This window comes from Mytilus trossulus, chromosome 4, assembly GCF_036588685.1.
Source record: "Mytilus trossulus isolate FHL-02 chromosome 4, PNRI_Mtr1.1.1.hap1, whole genome shotgun sequence".
Classification (NCBI taxonomy): domain Eukaryota; kingdom Metazoa; phylum Mollusca; class Bivalvia; order Mytilida; family Mytilidae; genus Mytilus; species Mytilus trossulus.
This window is the reverse complement of record NC_086376.1, coordinates 68,964,445-68,980,347: the sequence shown is the minus strand read 5'-3', so window position 1 is coordinate 68,980,347 and position 15,903 is coordinate 68,964,445. Positions and strand designations below refer to the sequence as shown.

General features: G+C 30.3%; 1 protein-coding gene across 1 annotated transcript; it reads right to left on the bottom strand.

The window, feature by feature from the left end:
* Positions 1-147: 147 nt before the first annotated feature.
* Positions 148-15,495, bottom strand: LOC134715830 (solute carrier family 49 member A3-like). The gene is made up of 11 exons (XM_063578321.1): positions 15,313-15,495; positions 14,233-14,391; positions 13,357-13,573; positions 12,861-12,943; positions 12,163-12,297; positions 10,090-10,206; positions 8,264-8,416; positions 6,310-6,467; positions 5,659-5,753; positions 4,691-4,738; positions 148-3,546 (listed from the first exon to the last, which is right to left on the bottom strand). Exons 1-11 carry the CDS (start codon positions 15,463-15,465, stop codon positions 3,401-3,403), a joined length of 1,464 nt encoding a protein of 487 aa, XP_063434391.1. The 5' UTR covers positions 15,466-15,495; the 3' UTR covers positions 148-3,400.
* Between the last annotated feature and the right edge of the window lie 408 nt (positions 15,496-15,903).

Below are 15,903 nucleotides of genomic sequence, written 5' to 3'. Positions count from 1 at the left end.
TGAATGGCAATTCAGTTATCCAATATGATGATATAACCCGATTTGGGCTTTAGAATCAGGTACAGGGTGTTTTTAAAAAAATTTATGAAGTACATGGTAGTCATTCAGTCTGGTTTTTAGGGTTAAGTTCAAAATAAAAAGTCTTAATTCTTTTGTATCTTTATTTCTATAAAAATACTAATAAATCAACTTGTTCAACATATATAAAATAAAGATATATGTAAAAGATGAACAATTAAGAAAAGCTGAAATAAAATGCACATTTCATTTTCATTATTGATTAAGATTACACAAAGATGTTTTATTTTTTACAAATCAGAAACTAACAATAATGGAATGGAACTTTAAACGGAAATGGAGCATCTATAACATACATATCCAATGAAGACAGCAATTTTAAGTAAATAGTGAACATGAGCCACAAAATTAATGGTGGCAAATGGATATTCTAAATTCTAGAAAAAGACATATAAATAATGCCATTAAATGAATAAGGCAGCAATAAGAACTTCATACTGGTATCTGATAAACTTTTATTATATGACTGTTTGCAGATTTTCTGGAAACTACCATAATTAATTTTGCATTTTAGTCCATTCTATAGAATTTGCAATGAAAAATGCACAGAATAATTTCTAAATTTACTGTATAATAAATTCATCACTTTTCCTAACTTTCAAAAATATGTTTAATGTTAGATAACAAATTATTAATGGTATGCATGGTATTTAAATTAGTGCTTCTGCTAAACATTTAAATGTCAAAATTATATGATAAATAACTTTACTCATTAAACAAAACAGAATATGAATTCGTGGACACAATACAACACTTCCATAAAAACATTTGTGGACACTGACATGTGTTTAAACTCAAATTGTACATATATTCTGGAAGTTTTACAAAATAATGAACATTTGTAGTAAGCTTCAAGTTGATGTGACCGCAATTTTGTGAATTAACTATCTTACACCACAACTTTAAAATGATGTAGAAAGGACACAAGGATATAATGTCAGACTAACACATACCTGAATTTATAATGCCAATTTGAAGTGTGGCATGTAATTATAATTTGGTATGATTCACAAACTCCTCACCGAGGATTAAACCACCATAAACAACTTTGTACTTTATTTAACTGTTTAGCACCACATGTATTAATTATAATTATAAATGTCATATACATTAGGGTACATGCACTTAAACTATACTAGTCACAATAGAAACTAAAATAAAACGTACATTTAAATTATTCCGAAATCTATGTAAACAATAAAACTAGGAATCTGATTGAGAAATGTTATGAAAATGGAATAAATAACAAATGTAATTGTCTTTCTTTTAACAGATCTTTCAATGAATACATATGTTGTAAGAATACCTTTTGTGTGATAAAACATTACATTTTAATTCTGAATAAATAGTGAAATAATTATTGTAGACCAATTTGTTTTCACAGACACTTTTATTTCAATTGTAGCTTTGTTCATACGACTTGGCAGCAATTTTCTGTATGGTTTTATTATTTTCTTGAGGTCAATATATAAGGGAAGACCAAAATGTTCTGTATTCCAAACATTGATATTCATGATTTTTTTCTACTCTAAAAATAAGTTGGTTTACAGTATTGACTTGCATTTGATTACTAATGACTACTTCTGCCAATACTGACTAAAGAATGTGTCTGCAATGATTAATGACTTGGTGAGAAAATTTCTATAAAATATTAAAATCAATACAATTGTATAAATAGCGAACACATTTTGATTATATTTTACAAATTAATCCCTGATTACAATCATTCAATGGTTGTCAAAGTAGGTAACATCTAGCATTTAGAGTAAATTAAACATTCATATGAATATATATACATAGATAATTATGCAAATGTAAGTCACATGACCTCTTTTATTTTTTGTTATACCAATAATAGATAAGAAAGAAAACTGACATCAAATGTTTCTTGAAACTAAGAATTAAACAGGATTTTTCTCAATATCGCAAAAATTAAATCACATTTTTGTCTAAAATGATAAAATCACAGTTCGGATGATGAAAGCAGATCTTTAACAATCAATGTTCAAAGTTCACAACCTGAAACTGGGGCGGATAGATTTTGTATAAAGACAGGTGATTATTATTGAATGTTGACCTCTACTTGTCTTTTAACTTATTTTCATGACCTTGAGGAGCTGTCTCACTGACATATACCAAACATCTATTCTTAATAAAATGCAGTGAGAAGAGCTATACAAAAACAATTTGTTTTTCTGACTTATATATGGGCACCGCCTTCAAGAAATCGGTTAGTAAAACAAATCAGTTTCAGCAATTTCTTGAAAAAAAATCTTTCATTCTCTAAAAACTCATACTTGTAAAAGTATTAAACAAAGGAAAATTTGTATGTTGTTTGATTGGAAGAAAATAAAGAAAGCTATGAATTATTTAAACATTTCAACATTTGTTTATAGATTGCTCATAAAATGCCATACTACATGCATGTCAACCTTTCATAAATTCTGAATAACAATTAACAAGCTTTCAATATGAAAAACAATTTCACAAATGTATGTAACACAAACTTGTATAATTTGTTCATAAATAAATATAAATAATGATATATACATCAATAATACAAAAATTGTGTCAACAAAACAACACTTGATGCTTCCCATGTAGGACTAGATATTAATTTTCTAACAAATATTTTGTTCATATTGCTCTACTTCAGTTTCAATTACTGTGGATTCATTATTATTCGTTGGATACCAATTTTCGTGGATTTCGTGGGTATAGGTGAAGCACGAAATTAAATGTTCAACAAATGACAAATTTTCTAAAGATTTGTATAAGGATTTAGGCAAAACCACGAAATTAAATGTCCAGGAACATGCAAGTTTTCCTTCATCCCCGAAAATTGGTACCCACGAAAATAAATGAATCCACAGTATACATAGTCTTGTCAAACATATGGCAATCTAACATCAACATTATATTTGAAAAAATATGTTTAAAAAAATATAAAACAAATCCAATAACTTGTTAAAAAATAATTTTCATCACAGATTTAATAAATCATTTTTAAAATATCTAGATTAATATGTTGACGCATTCTAGCTAAAAGCAATAATGATTCAATAATCAAATATTTTTTATTGCTCAACTAGATGCCCGAGAACTTTTTCCAGTGGATAATTCTTTTAGTAATTTGAAAGAATGCTCAGAATTTGTCATTAGTGTCCTGGTGTAGAACTTTCAAAAAAAATGGACATTCTTTTATTGTTGGTCACTAAAAAGGGCTTCTGAGCAGATTTGAATAATAAAACAAAAGGAATTACTGGTATTCTAGGCATCACGGTTATGTGACATGGATTTCATTAAACTAAAATCAATATTACTATGATCGGAGATCGTGAGAAATGTTTAATATTCTTTCTGCTAAAATTTTCTTTTCAGCTTTCAGTCTTTTATAATCTGGTCTCAGTAACAATAATACTATACACACGGCAATCACAGCATAACCATTTGCAACCAGATTTGGAACTGCAAAATAAATTAAATATTTATTCATATGTTCACATTCCACTAAAGCCTACCTTGAATTTAAAATGATACCTAACACCTGGCCTAAAATGAATTTGGCTCGTTTAATTATCATTAAATATTGACAACATATTTACTTTGACTGTAAAGACAAAAAAAAAATCAAAAAACTTAAACAACACATTTTATCGAAAAAAAATTATTGGACAAATAGCAGTTTGACAAGCAATAGAACGATTAAAACATTCAGTGGATTTGTACAGAGTTATCTCCCTGTAGTGTTATGTACCACCTTAATATTCATATAACTGTCTATATTCAGTCTAGAGTCAGTAAAGCATTTACAAAGGGACCAGTTCAAGAAAGTATAATGCATCAGTATGATCTTGCATACTTATTAAATGATCTCAGTCAAGATACTTAATATAAGATAGCATCCATGTTTTTCCTCCAGATATATGCAGCACTAGAAATATGTAAAATTGTCAATATCTACATTAACTGTAGGCCTTTTGCATTTTTAGAAAAAAAACATATGCAAATTAGCACAATAACATGGTATCAAATAATCAAATGAAAAAACATTTAGAAATTGACTTTATTTTCCAAATTTTAAAACTTTCCTCAAAATTTGAAATCAATTCTGACTGTACAGTCCATTAAAATTTCACTTGCATTAATTTGAAAAATACTAAGTAAAATTTTTTTGATATAAAAATAATAATAAGATGTGGTATGTTGCCAATAAGACAACTCCACTTAGGACCAAAATGATGAAGAAGTTAGTAAATATATGTCACCACCAGCAATCAAGAATGAGCAAAACCCACAACACATACCTGGCTTTAAAAGGTATGAAATGACAATGTAAAACAATTGAAACAAGAGTACCCTTTTACTAAGTATTCATTTTTTTTTGTGAGTACCAATTTTCATAGGTCAAGGAACTCTTACACATTCTTGGATATTTAATTTTGTGATTTTGCCAAAGTCTGCACACATGTCTATCAAAAATGTGTTATTCGTTGAACATTTAATTTTGTGGTTAACCTGTTCATACGAAATCCACAAAGATTGGAATCCAACAAATAATAATAAATCAACAGTAACATGTTATTTGATAGTGTTAGTACAATAAATCTACCTGTCCATTCCTGAGGTGTGAACTGTGAAGTACTGTTACCTGAACAACCTATAAATAGATATATCATAGTTAAGAGTTAGATTTAAAAGAATGCAGATCATACAGAGTTAAAAATGTATCAAATTAATAAGTTATTTGTGTCTTCAGTTTTGTCATAATTAGAAATATGCAAGGTTGGTGTAAATAACAAATATACTTGATAATATATTTTTTCAACTGATTTTTATAGTTCATTCTTATTGTGTACTATTATACCACTGTCCCACTGAGAGTTGAGATCCCGCTAACATATTTAACCCCGCCATATTATTTATGTATGTGCCTGTCCCAAGTCAGGAGCCTGTAATTCAGTGGTTGTCGTTTATTGATGTGTTACATATTTGTTTTTCGTTTATTTTTTTTACATAAATAAGGCTTTCAGTTTAATCGTTTGAATTGTTTTACATTGTCTTATTGGGGCCTTTTATAGCTGACTATGTGGTATGGGCTTTGCTCATTGTTGAAGGCCGTACGGTTCCCTGTAGTTGTTAATGTTTGTGTCATTTTGGTCTTTTGTGGATATTTGTCTCATTGGCAATCATACCACATCTTCTTTTTTATATTGGCTTAAAATCTTATACATGCTATCAATGTATTACTGCAAATAATAGACATCACAGATTTTCTGTAAAATTTTAACTATATGAGAAATCTCTGCCACCAAGAAAGCAAATGATTTCAATACAGGTTCCAGTTATTACAAAATCTTAGGTAAATTATAATAATATAAGGGTTAACATATACAATGTTAAGAGCAAATTGAAAATTCCTTTGACTTAAGACTTATAATTATATGTAAGGTTTTAAATGTATGCTGATCTGTTCATATTTCCTAACAAGAACCACTTAATTGAGAATCTATTAGAAACAATCCTGATTACTCAACAATACACAATGTTTTTGAACCGATTCATGAATGTTATTCCTACCTCCTGAACAACCTGTTCCAATAGCTAAATCTTCTGGTGATAAAGGCTGGGCTAAAAACTGTAACACTAATATTATAATGATACCTTGTATTTGACTGAAAAAAAGAAAATATTATATATATTCAATACAAGTTAATAAGTCAGGAATATGACAGTTATTATACATTTGTTCTTTTGGTTGGTAAAGTCTTATGTTTGACTTTGTCAGTGTTTATATTTACATTGAAGCTAGGTATTATTGTTAATATTTATTTTTTTAAACAAGTTAAATGGTAAATTGTCTACAGGTCTCAACTTGGGTTTAAACATGAAGAACACACATCAAACAAGAAAAAAACAACACAAAATGTCAATTTAAGGAAGATTTCAATTGCTGTATTCCAATACTGCAATATCAATTGGTAAACAAATATGAAGTGTATTTGTGGAAAGGTTGTCAAAATGACCACATTTACGGTAATGAAGCTTGAAGAAATAAAATAACTAAATCGGAGATCTTAATCAAAGACCTTTATAAAATGAATTTATTAACTGTAGTTTCAACTATTTAACTACCGTTATTATGTCAGCAAGGATTTTGTCGTTAATTCTTTCATATTTTTTTAAAAGTGCTGATTTATATTTTATGTTCAGTATCAAGTAAGGTCTTACCCTGACACTATAAGTAATCCTGAACTTGTTGCCTCGGCAACAGGGTAGGTAACTTCTACAGACATTTCCATAGATATAGGATACATAGCAAAACCAAATACACCAAACAATGTTATACAAGTAGCTGCCAATACACTTTGATCCCTTAGTCTGGCTACCTGAAATTATAAACAATGTTATACAAGTAGCTGCCAATACACTTTGATCCCTTAGTCTGGCTACCTGAAATTATAAACAATGTTATACAAGTAGCTGCCAATACACTTTGATCCCTCAGTCTGGCTACCTGAAATTATAAACAATGTTATACAAGTAGCTGCCAATGCACTTTGGTCTCTAAGTCTGGCTACCTGAAATTATAAACAATGTTATACAAGTAGCTGCCAATACACTTTGATCCCTAATTCTGGCTACCTGAAATTATAAACAATGTTATACAAGTAGCTGCCAATACACTTTGATCCCTCAGTCTGGCTACCTGAAATTATAAACAATGTTATACAAGTAGCTGCCAATACACTTTGATCCCTAAGTCTGGCTACCTGAAATTATAAACAATGTTATACAAGTAGCTGCCAATACACTTTGATCCCTTAGTCTGGCTACCTGAAATTATAAACAATGTTATACAAGTAGCTGCCAATACACTTTGATCCCTTAGTCTGGCTACCTGAAATTATAAACAATGTTATACAAGTAGCTGCCAATACACTTTGATCTCTTAGTCTGGCTACCTGAAATTATAAACAATGTTATACAAGTAGCTGCCAATACACTTTGATCCCTAAGTCTGGCTACCTGAAATTATAAACAATGTTATACAAGTAGCTGCCAATACACTTTGATCCCTTAGTCTGGCTACCTGAAATTATAAACAATGTTATACAAGTAGCTGCCAATACACTTTGATCTCTTAGTCTGGCTACCTGAAATTATAAATAATGTTATACAAGTAGCTGCCAATACACTTTGGTCCCTTAGTCTGGCTACCTGAAATTATAAACAATGTTATACAAGTAGCTGCCAATACACTTTGATCTCTTAGTCTGGCTACCTGAAATTATAAATAATGTTATACAAGTAGCTGCCAATACACTTTGATCCCTTAGTCTGGCTACCTGAAATTATAAACAATGTTATACAAGTAGCTGCCAATACACTTTGGTCCCTTAGTCTGGCTACCTGAAATTATAAACAATATATACAATAAAACGTATATTTTAAACTTTTTGACTTTAAAATGTGCAAGATGTTTATCTTCTACTTTACATGAAACAAATCTAGTATTTTACGAATAAACTTTATTTGCCTATCCCAAGACAGAAGCCGGTAGTTCACGTCTGTTTTGTTATGAATTATAATGCTAGTTTTCTAAATTGAATTGTTTCATATGTTTCATATCAGGGCATTTTATAGCAGACTATACTGTATGGCATAATGATTGCCTATAATTGTTGATATCCACTTCATTTGAACTTTTGTGATAAGTTGTGTCATTGCCAATCATACCTTATCTTCTTATATTTTTATGTTATATGAATCACATTATTGCAAAGAAAATTATAGTTATAGTAACTATACAAAACTTTTTCTAAGCTATTATCCATATTTTACACATAATCAAGAGAAAAAGTACATTTTGACTGAAATGAATTTAAGTGGTATAAAAAACTAATTGTACTATCAGAGTTGTAAATGACTTTAATAAAGTTTCTCCTGTAAAAACACAGAACTTATAAAGTAAGGAAAGATATTATCTTGTCATAAAACTATGGGAATTCGTACATGGATAAAAGTCTCATCTATCTAGAAAACAAATTCTAAATATCATCTAGAACATTTTTTATCTGATTCTATATATTATCTAGAACATTTTTTACCTGAGTAAATACTAAATATTAGTTAGAACATTTTTACCTGAGTAAATTCTAAATATTATCTAGAATATTTTTACCTGAGTAAATGCTAATCCTGCCATAACTGCACCTGCATATGAAAATTTGATAACTTCAGCAAACTTTTTTGATCTATCTACATATATCCCTGATACTACAGCTCCTAACACACCTCCTGCTATCATTAAGGCACCACATAATCCTGCAAAGGACTGAACACACAAAGTATGGTAATTAAGAAATAATCTCAAATAATATCTCTTTTATTTTCTCTTTACACAACATGCACATATTTTTCACTGCTTATAGGTGTTATTCAAATCATGGTACGTCACATCCGGTTGTATATTAAATTAGGTCTAAAAAATATTCCCTTGAATTTGACAGTTGTAGAAAATTAACCCTGCACTTAAATTTTTCGGAGTCATAAACATGTATGTTGGGTGTCTGAAAGCATCATTCCTTTTTTATTCGATGGTCTTATAAAATATTTTGGAAAGTTAACGTTACATAGTTACCAAAGCAGGAAACCAGTAAATAAAAGTGTAAAATTTGGCATTGTTTACTTCCAGCAATGGTTACTTTCTTGTATGCAATGAAATGTAGTATGAAATTTTCACTGTAGAACTGGAAAGGATTAAACTTTATTCATGCAAAGTATTTCTTTGGTTGAAATAAGGGTAAATACTGTACAATTTTTTTCAAAATGCCAATTTAACAAAGACTAATAGGGGGAAATCAATGGTGGTATTACACCTATAGAAATATTTTCTTACATGACACATAAGTTACAAAATATGTTTTTCTTTGCTTATATATAATGTAATCTTTTGCTCACAAAAGAAGCAAATTAAACAAACTTAAAAAACTATGTTTTCTTTTTTTTTTTTTTTATTTTACAAAAAAACACATACACATATTTTTCTCTGCTAAAATAAACTTTTCCTTAAATGATATAAAAATAACAAAATAAACAAGTGAAACTGCAAGCTACTGCTCACTGATGATACCCCCGCCGAAAGTGGATAATATTATTAGTGTAAAAATATGCAAGTGTTCGATAAACAGGAAGTTGTCGAGTGATGAATCTGAAAACGCATCACACGGTATAGCTGACTTATATAAATCCTGAAACCAAATTTCAGAAATCCTTGTATTGTAGCTCCTGAGAATAATGTGACGAAAATTTTCAACTTGGCTATCATGTGTTAAATCATACAAGTGTTCGGTAAACAGGAAGTTGTCGAGTGATGAATTTGAAAACGCATCACATGGTATAGCTGACTTATATAAATCCTGAAATCAAATTTCAGAAATCCTTGTATTGTAGTTCCTGAGAAAAATGTGACGAAAATTTTCAACTTGGCTATCATGTGTAAAATCATACAAGTGTTCGGTAAACAGGAAGTTGTCGAGTGATGAATCTGAAAACGCATCACACGGTATAGCTGACTTATATAAATCCTGAAACCAAATTTCAGAAATCCTTGTATTGTAGTTCCTGAGAAAAATGTGACGAAAATTTTCAACTTGGCTATCTTGTGTAAAATCATACAAGTGTTCGCTAAACAGGAAGTTGTCAAGTGATGAACCTGAAAACGCATCACACCGTATGGCTGACATATATAAATGTTGATACCAAATTACAGAAAGGGTGGATGTGTAGTTCCTGAGAAAAATGTGACGAAAGTTTCATGGGACGGACTGATTGACGGACGGACTGACGGACTGACATACAGAGTTAAAACAGTATACCCCCCCTTTTTTAAAGCGGAACTATGTTTTTCTTTGTTTATATAATTTTTTTCATTACAGAACACACATATTTCACATATTTTCTTTGCTTATATAAACTTTTCCTTACACTATTTGGAATAATACTTACATTTGAATATCCTTTGGGACATAATATCTGATCTAAAAATGTTGTAAAGGAAGTGAAAATAGCTAATCCTGCACCAAATGTTATATTCAACACCCAGTAATTCTTGTTCTTTAATAACTGCAAATAAAAGATTTTTTTTATTTGAATCAATTGATAGCACCTTTAAAAGATGGTTCAGTCCACGTCCTGGAGAGAAAATTTCAGGGACTGAATTTTCAGCTCTCCCTTGACACCATTTGCAAGTATGGTTTTGAGAAACTATGATAGTGCTTTGGAAGGGGACGATAAATGGAGCTACAAAGCAGCACTCGCACCCGCCAAGAGAGATTAATATAAGACGCAATAACTGGCAACTGTTTCCCAATCCACAATAAATAATTATGTTTAAACTAATGTTGTTATATTTATATGATTAAGGTGGCACAGGCCTTTTCGAAGTTTCTATTGGAAGTGCCGTATTTTTGGTTATTTTATTCTTTAAAGAAAATGAATCAAATTGGTCAAAAAACAATAGGGGGTCACAGACCATTTAAGCTCAAAATTTTACTTTTAAACAGGTATGTAAAAGGGACCATTTTTCAATGAAATGATAGGGAAAATAGAGATGTTGACATATTTTTATTGGAATATAAAAAAAACGTTCTATGACAATTGGTTCAAAACTTTAATATGAAAAGCTGCAATATAGCTTCAAAGAATGAGCCAATAAAAACCATAGGTCACCGATAAGGGAAAAAAAATATTTTGCCGTAAAACCCAAATTTTGGCAGGAAAATGGTGAAAATGGTTGAAATGTCATTTTGATCCTTTAAAAAATAGATAATAACGAAAATATTCTATAAGTCACATAACTAAAATGATTAAACCTTTCTAATCAATCAAAATATTTGAAAAAATTATATCGAATTTACAACAAATACTTTTGTAATTCATGCATGAAATTATGTGCAGTCAAATAGTCCCGAGCCACCTTAATGTGCAAAATACAAATCATGTTCCCTCTCTGGTGAGCTTTCTGTTTTAAAGACATTTTCGGTATTTTCAAGCTTTAAGATAAAAAAATTAACAAATTGGAGGCAGGTATTGCATTGGTTAGCTTAAAAACGTAGGACTGAACAGATCCTTGTTAACCCAGGGATGATGGACACATGATCTATATTTAAATCAGATAGATTTTGTGTGTTCCTTAAAGAAACAAGTTGACGCCTTGAGTTGCTTAAATATCAATTCCTTGTTGAAATTAATGAACATATTGTATCTGCTATTAACAACGCATCAGGCTTCAAGCACATGATAAAACAAGAATATGTGTCCATTTGGACATCATTCCCTGCTCACACTATTGCATTTGATGTTCAGTGAATCATGATATCTTGTTCAAAACAGTCATAAAATTATAAAATTTCACATCATAAAGGTTATTAGTACTAATTACAAGTTAATGTGATTGTGACATCATTGTAAACAGTCTGAAACTAAAATTTCCTGGGAATGTACTGTTTTCAAAAGATCAAATATCAATAACTCAGGAAATCATGGTCAAACCGTAATTTCACATCCTAATAGACCTGTATACTAAAATCAAATGTACAAGAAAAGTCATCTTTTTTTAGTACTAAATCGATGTTAATGCTCACTGAAATCCTTCAACTTTAAAAGGATATAAATTATCTTTAGTTGCAACACTTTGCATGGATATCAAATTTTGTTTTCTGGTTTTTTTTTATCACAATTTTTATTGATTATGATGAACATTAAGTGTTTGTTGATGTGGCATAAGTGTAACTCGTTTTTGTTTTGTTTATATATAGATTAGACCGTTGGTTTTCCCGTTTGAATGATTTTACACTTTTAATTTTTTGGTGCCCTTTATAGCCTGCTGTTTGGTGTGAGTCAAGGCGTGTGTTGAAGACTGTACCTTGACCTTTAATGGTTTACCTTTTTTAAATTGTGACATGGATACAGAGTTGTCTCTTTGGCACTCATACCAAATCTTCCTATATCTATTAACTCTTTATCATGAATTATGGTGTGTAAATTAACATTGTACAGAATATGACTGCTGTTACTTACTTTTTTCAGACCATCAATAAATTTTTCTGAGTCTTCTTCAGCACTTGCTGTAGGTGGTGTAGGAGGAGTAGAGCTACAAACTCCAAATGTGGCCATCATGGTACCAGTTAAACTGATCCCTGTCATAACCCATAACTAAAGTAAAAAAAATGGTGCATAATTGGTTACAAACAAAACAAAGGTTAGCATAGTCAGTCAATTTAGAAAAAAATATATAATTTAACAAAATAGTTTAAAGTTAATAATTCAAATTGTTCTTGGTAGTACATGTATTTTCTTTCTGCACAGTTGTGTCTATTGAAAATAAATGTGTTGTCCCCTTTTACTAGAGATTCTAATATTTAATACCAATGGTTTGAAAGAATAGACACAGTATCAGGTTGATATGTGGGAAACAGACTCAATTTTTACCAATATTTCTGATTAACACCAAGTTTTTTTTGCAGGATGTTAGTAATGAGGTTTAAAGAATAAGTAAGTATGGGATTTGCTTATTGTTGAAGGCTATACTGTGACCTATAATTGTAAATTTTGGTGTCATTTTGGTCTCTTGTGGAGAGTTGTCTCATTGGCAATCATACCACATCTTTTTTATATAAAGGGGTGTAACCCGATGTTGAAAGAATATTGCCACTGTAGTAAAAAATGAAAGTTTCAAAAGACAGTTAGTCTGACATAAACAAATATACAATACGTACAGCTGAAGGAATGTCGTGTCCATCACAACTTGTGACCATAGCTGGAACTATAACATTTGCTGTTAAGATTCCAAGTGGGTTAGCTGGAATAGAAGGTTGTTGCAATTGAATATTATGCTAAATACTTTAATAAATGACAAAATTAATTATCTATTGGAAAAATTGAACCTTTCAGTGAAATGATTAAAATGTAGGATAAAACGTTGAATGTTTTACTGTAATATTTAATATATTTGCATTGTGTAAATTCTGAAATGCAATATACTGGTGCTTGTAAACTTATGTCTATTTTGTAAAAGGAATAGGGACTTTTCATTGGTGTTGTTAATTGTACATGTACTGTCAAATATTTTGGTTATTTTTATGACATGTCTAATAATTTAATAAAAAAATAATTTAAAAACACCAAAACTATATCAACTCCTTAATATTTCTCTGACCATCAATAGCCTATCAAACTTTATGAGTACCCCTTCTTCTTCTTCTCTATACATACCCATAGATGCTAGCATATTAGCTGTAGCTCTCTGATTACCAGCAAACCATAAAGCTGCAAGTTTGGTAGGAGCAAACATTACAAAAGGTTGTGCACATGCTGCTAATGTCTGTCCCAGTAACAATATTGGGTATCTAGCTGAATCATCAATACCATCAAAGACACTAACATTACGTAATAATGCACCAATGCCATTCAGCCAAGCTGATAATAAGATCTATAAGAACAAAGAAAATCTAAGTCTACTATCCATAAAAGAAGTTATGTGTTGTATGTCATTAATAATTTTTTTTTTTTAATTTTTATATAAAGAGTCCTTACAGCTATTCATAATGCTTTCGAGAGGATATTGATTTCGGCAATACATGGTTTTCCTACCACTGACATTGTAAAACCTGGTTCCCCCAACTCTAAAGTACTAAATTTTGCATTTATACTCACTTTCGTTCAAAAGTACTTGCATCAAGTAAGGCAATGAAAGTCAATCTCAAATTGTTCCCATGAGAATTATTTGAAGAGATTTTTCCAGGTACAAGCTAGTAAACATTCTAAGTTCAGCGCATGATTTATTCTCTGTTCTTGCATGTAGTTGTGATGGTGAGATGTTGTTGTGCAAATATGTTTGACAAATAGGTAAGCATAAAAATTTGTCATCAATCAACTGGATGAACTCCCTTTTTGTCTGTCTCTGTGTTGCCTTTATATGTTTGTGAGTTTAAAAGCAGGCTTAATAATTCACTGCTATTTATCAAATCAAATCCTTGCTTTTTAAACTTTAATATATGTATGCATATATCTGTTATCTGCTCGCTCTTTGGATGGATTGTTGTCCCTTTGAAATATTCCCCAATTCCCTTCTCAATTTTACATACTTACACTTGATCTTAAGCCAAAGGTGTCTAAAACCCATGAGGCACAAAATCCAAATGGAACTGAACAAATTAGAAAGACCAATGATAACACATTCACTTTAAAGGCATCAACTTTAAACTTCTCTGCTGTTACATCAGCTATTGGTGAGAAGGTAATCCATACCTACAATAGGAAAATAATTGAGGGATACAGTAGTAAAGCCATGTTTAAGTTTATATATTATGTATATCCATGAGAAACTTTTTATGTGAAAAGATGGTGTCTAGCTTTGTAAAAAAATCTTAAATTATAACAGAAATATGTATAAACTTTATAAATATGTCATCTTACACGTTTTGTATTTTGTTCAAGAAATAATTCAATCTTCTCCTTTTCATATTTCCGAAAGGGTGCTTTTACAGTAAAAGTTTTAATGTTTATGTATAAAGATGCCGCACAAAAATATATCACTACACCATTCATTCCATAAAGGAAGGCTATATGGCTAGCAGACTGTTAAATGGAAAAAACTAGGATATAGGTTTCGTCCTTTGTGATTTCTGGTAATCTCATTTTGAGAACCAAAAGGATGAACATTTTCTTTTCAATCTGTGAAAAAGAAAATTCAGAATTAAAAATATTTTGGTTTGCCTAAACCTTTCCCAAGGTAGAGACTGTGGGAAGGTAGGTATGCATTTTCTTTTTGTTTCTTCAGCATGTTAAGCATTTAGATAAAATGAAGTGTAAGATGTTCTTTAGTCTTCATGCCAAAACTTTATCACATCAGGAAAATAAAAGATTTTGAGTAGGCACCTTTTTTCTGAGTATGAAGGGGTTAGGGCAAATAAACACATTCATTTTTATGGCCCAATCTAATCACGGTGGTCACTTTAGAAATAGAAGTAGAAATAGGTGATTTTATAATTTGTGTAACTGATTGGGTTGATTGAATGCATCAGTGTATGTATTTATAGCAGATTTTGTGATGGACACATAACCATTTTTTCAGTTCCATTAGATGAACCTTATATCAGTGACAGCCTATAAAGTAAATCTAAAAGTAAAAGTAAAGTGTCATTCAAATTTTGATTTCTTCTCACTCACCATTGCATTTGAAATATTGAGCAAACAAATTACAAATAATATAAACCATCTTCTTTTGTAAACTTGGTAAGTTTGGTCCACAAGATTAGATGTGCTGGTGGAATTTGCTGCCAGTGAAACACTGTCACCAGACACACTCCGTGCGTCTGCCATTTTGTTCTCACGTGATCAAAATTTGTCACATGACAACTAATTAAGTAGCGCCAAATTTTAAGACTTTGACAAACTTTTTTGTTTAATCATTATTAATGAACGTGAAATAATGACTCACTTTTAGCAGCCAGTATGGTTCATTTTTTGTCAAATAAGCTAACACACATTGAAGTCTAGCCCTGGCCTCAGTGACTTAATTCATTTTTTTTTCTAGGCCAAGGATACCGACTATTTTTAAGGCACCGGCCAAAAAGTAAATTTGCTATTTAGCGATCTTTAGCCTACACTAAATAAAACTGTTCATTGATGTGATTAGAAGAGAACAAAAAAACCTTTATAATAATTTAAAATCATTTTATCACAATATCAAGCATTAATAAAAATACAGTGACAATCAAAAATAAAATATTGAAAATTTTCATAAAGTATTATAAACAA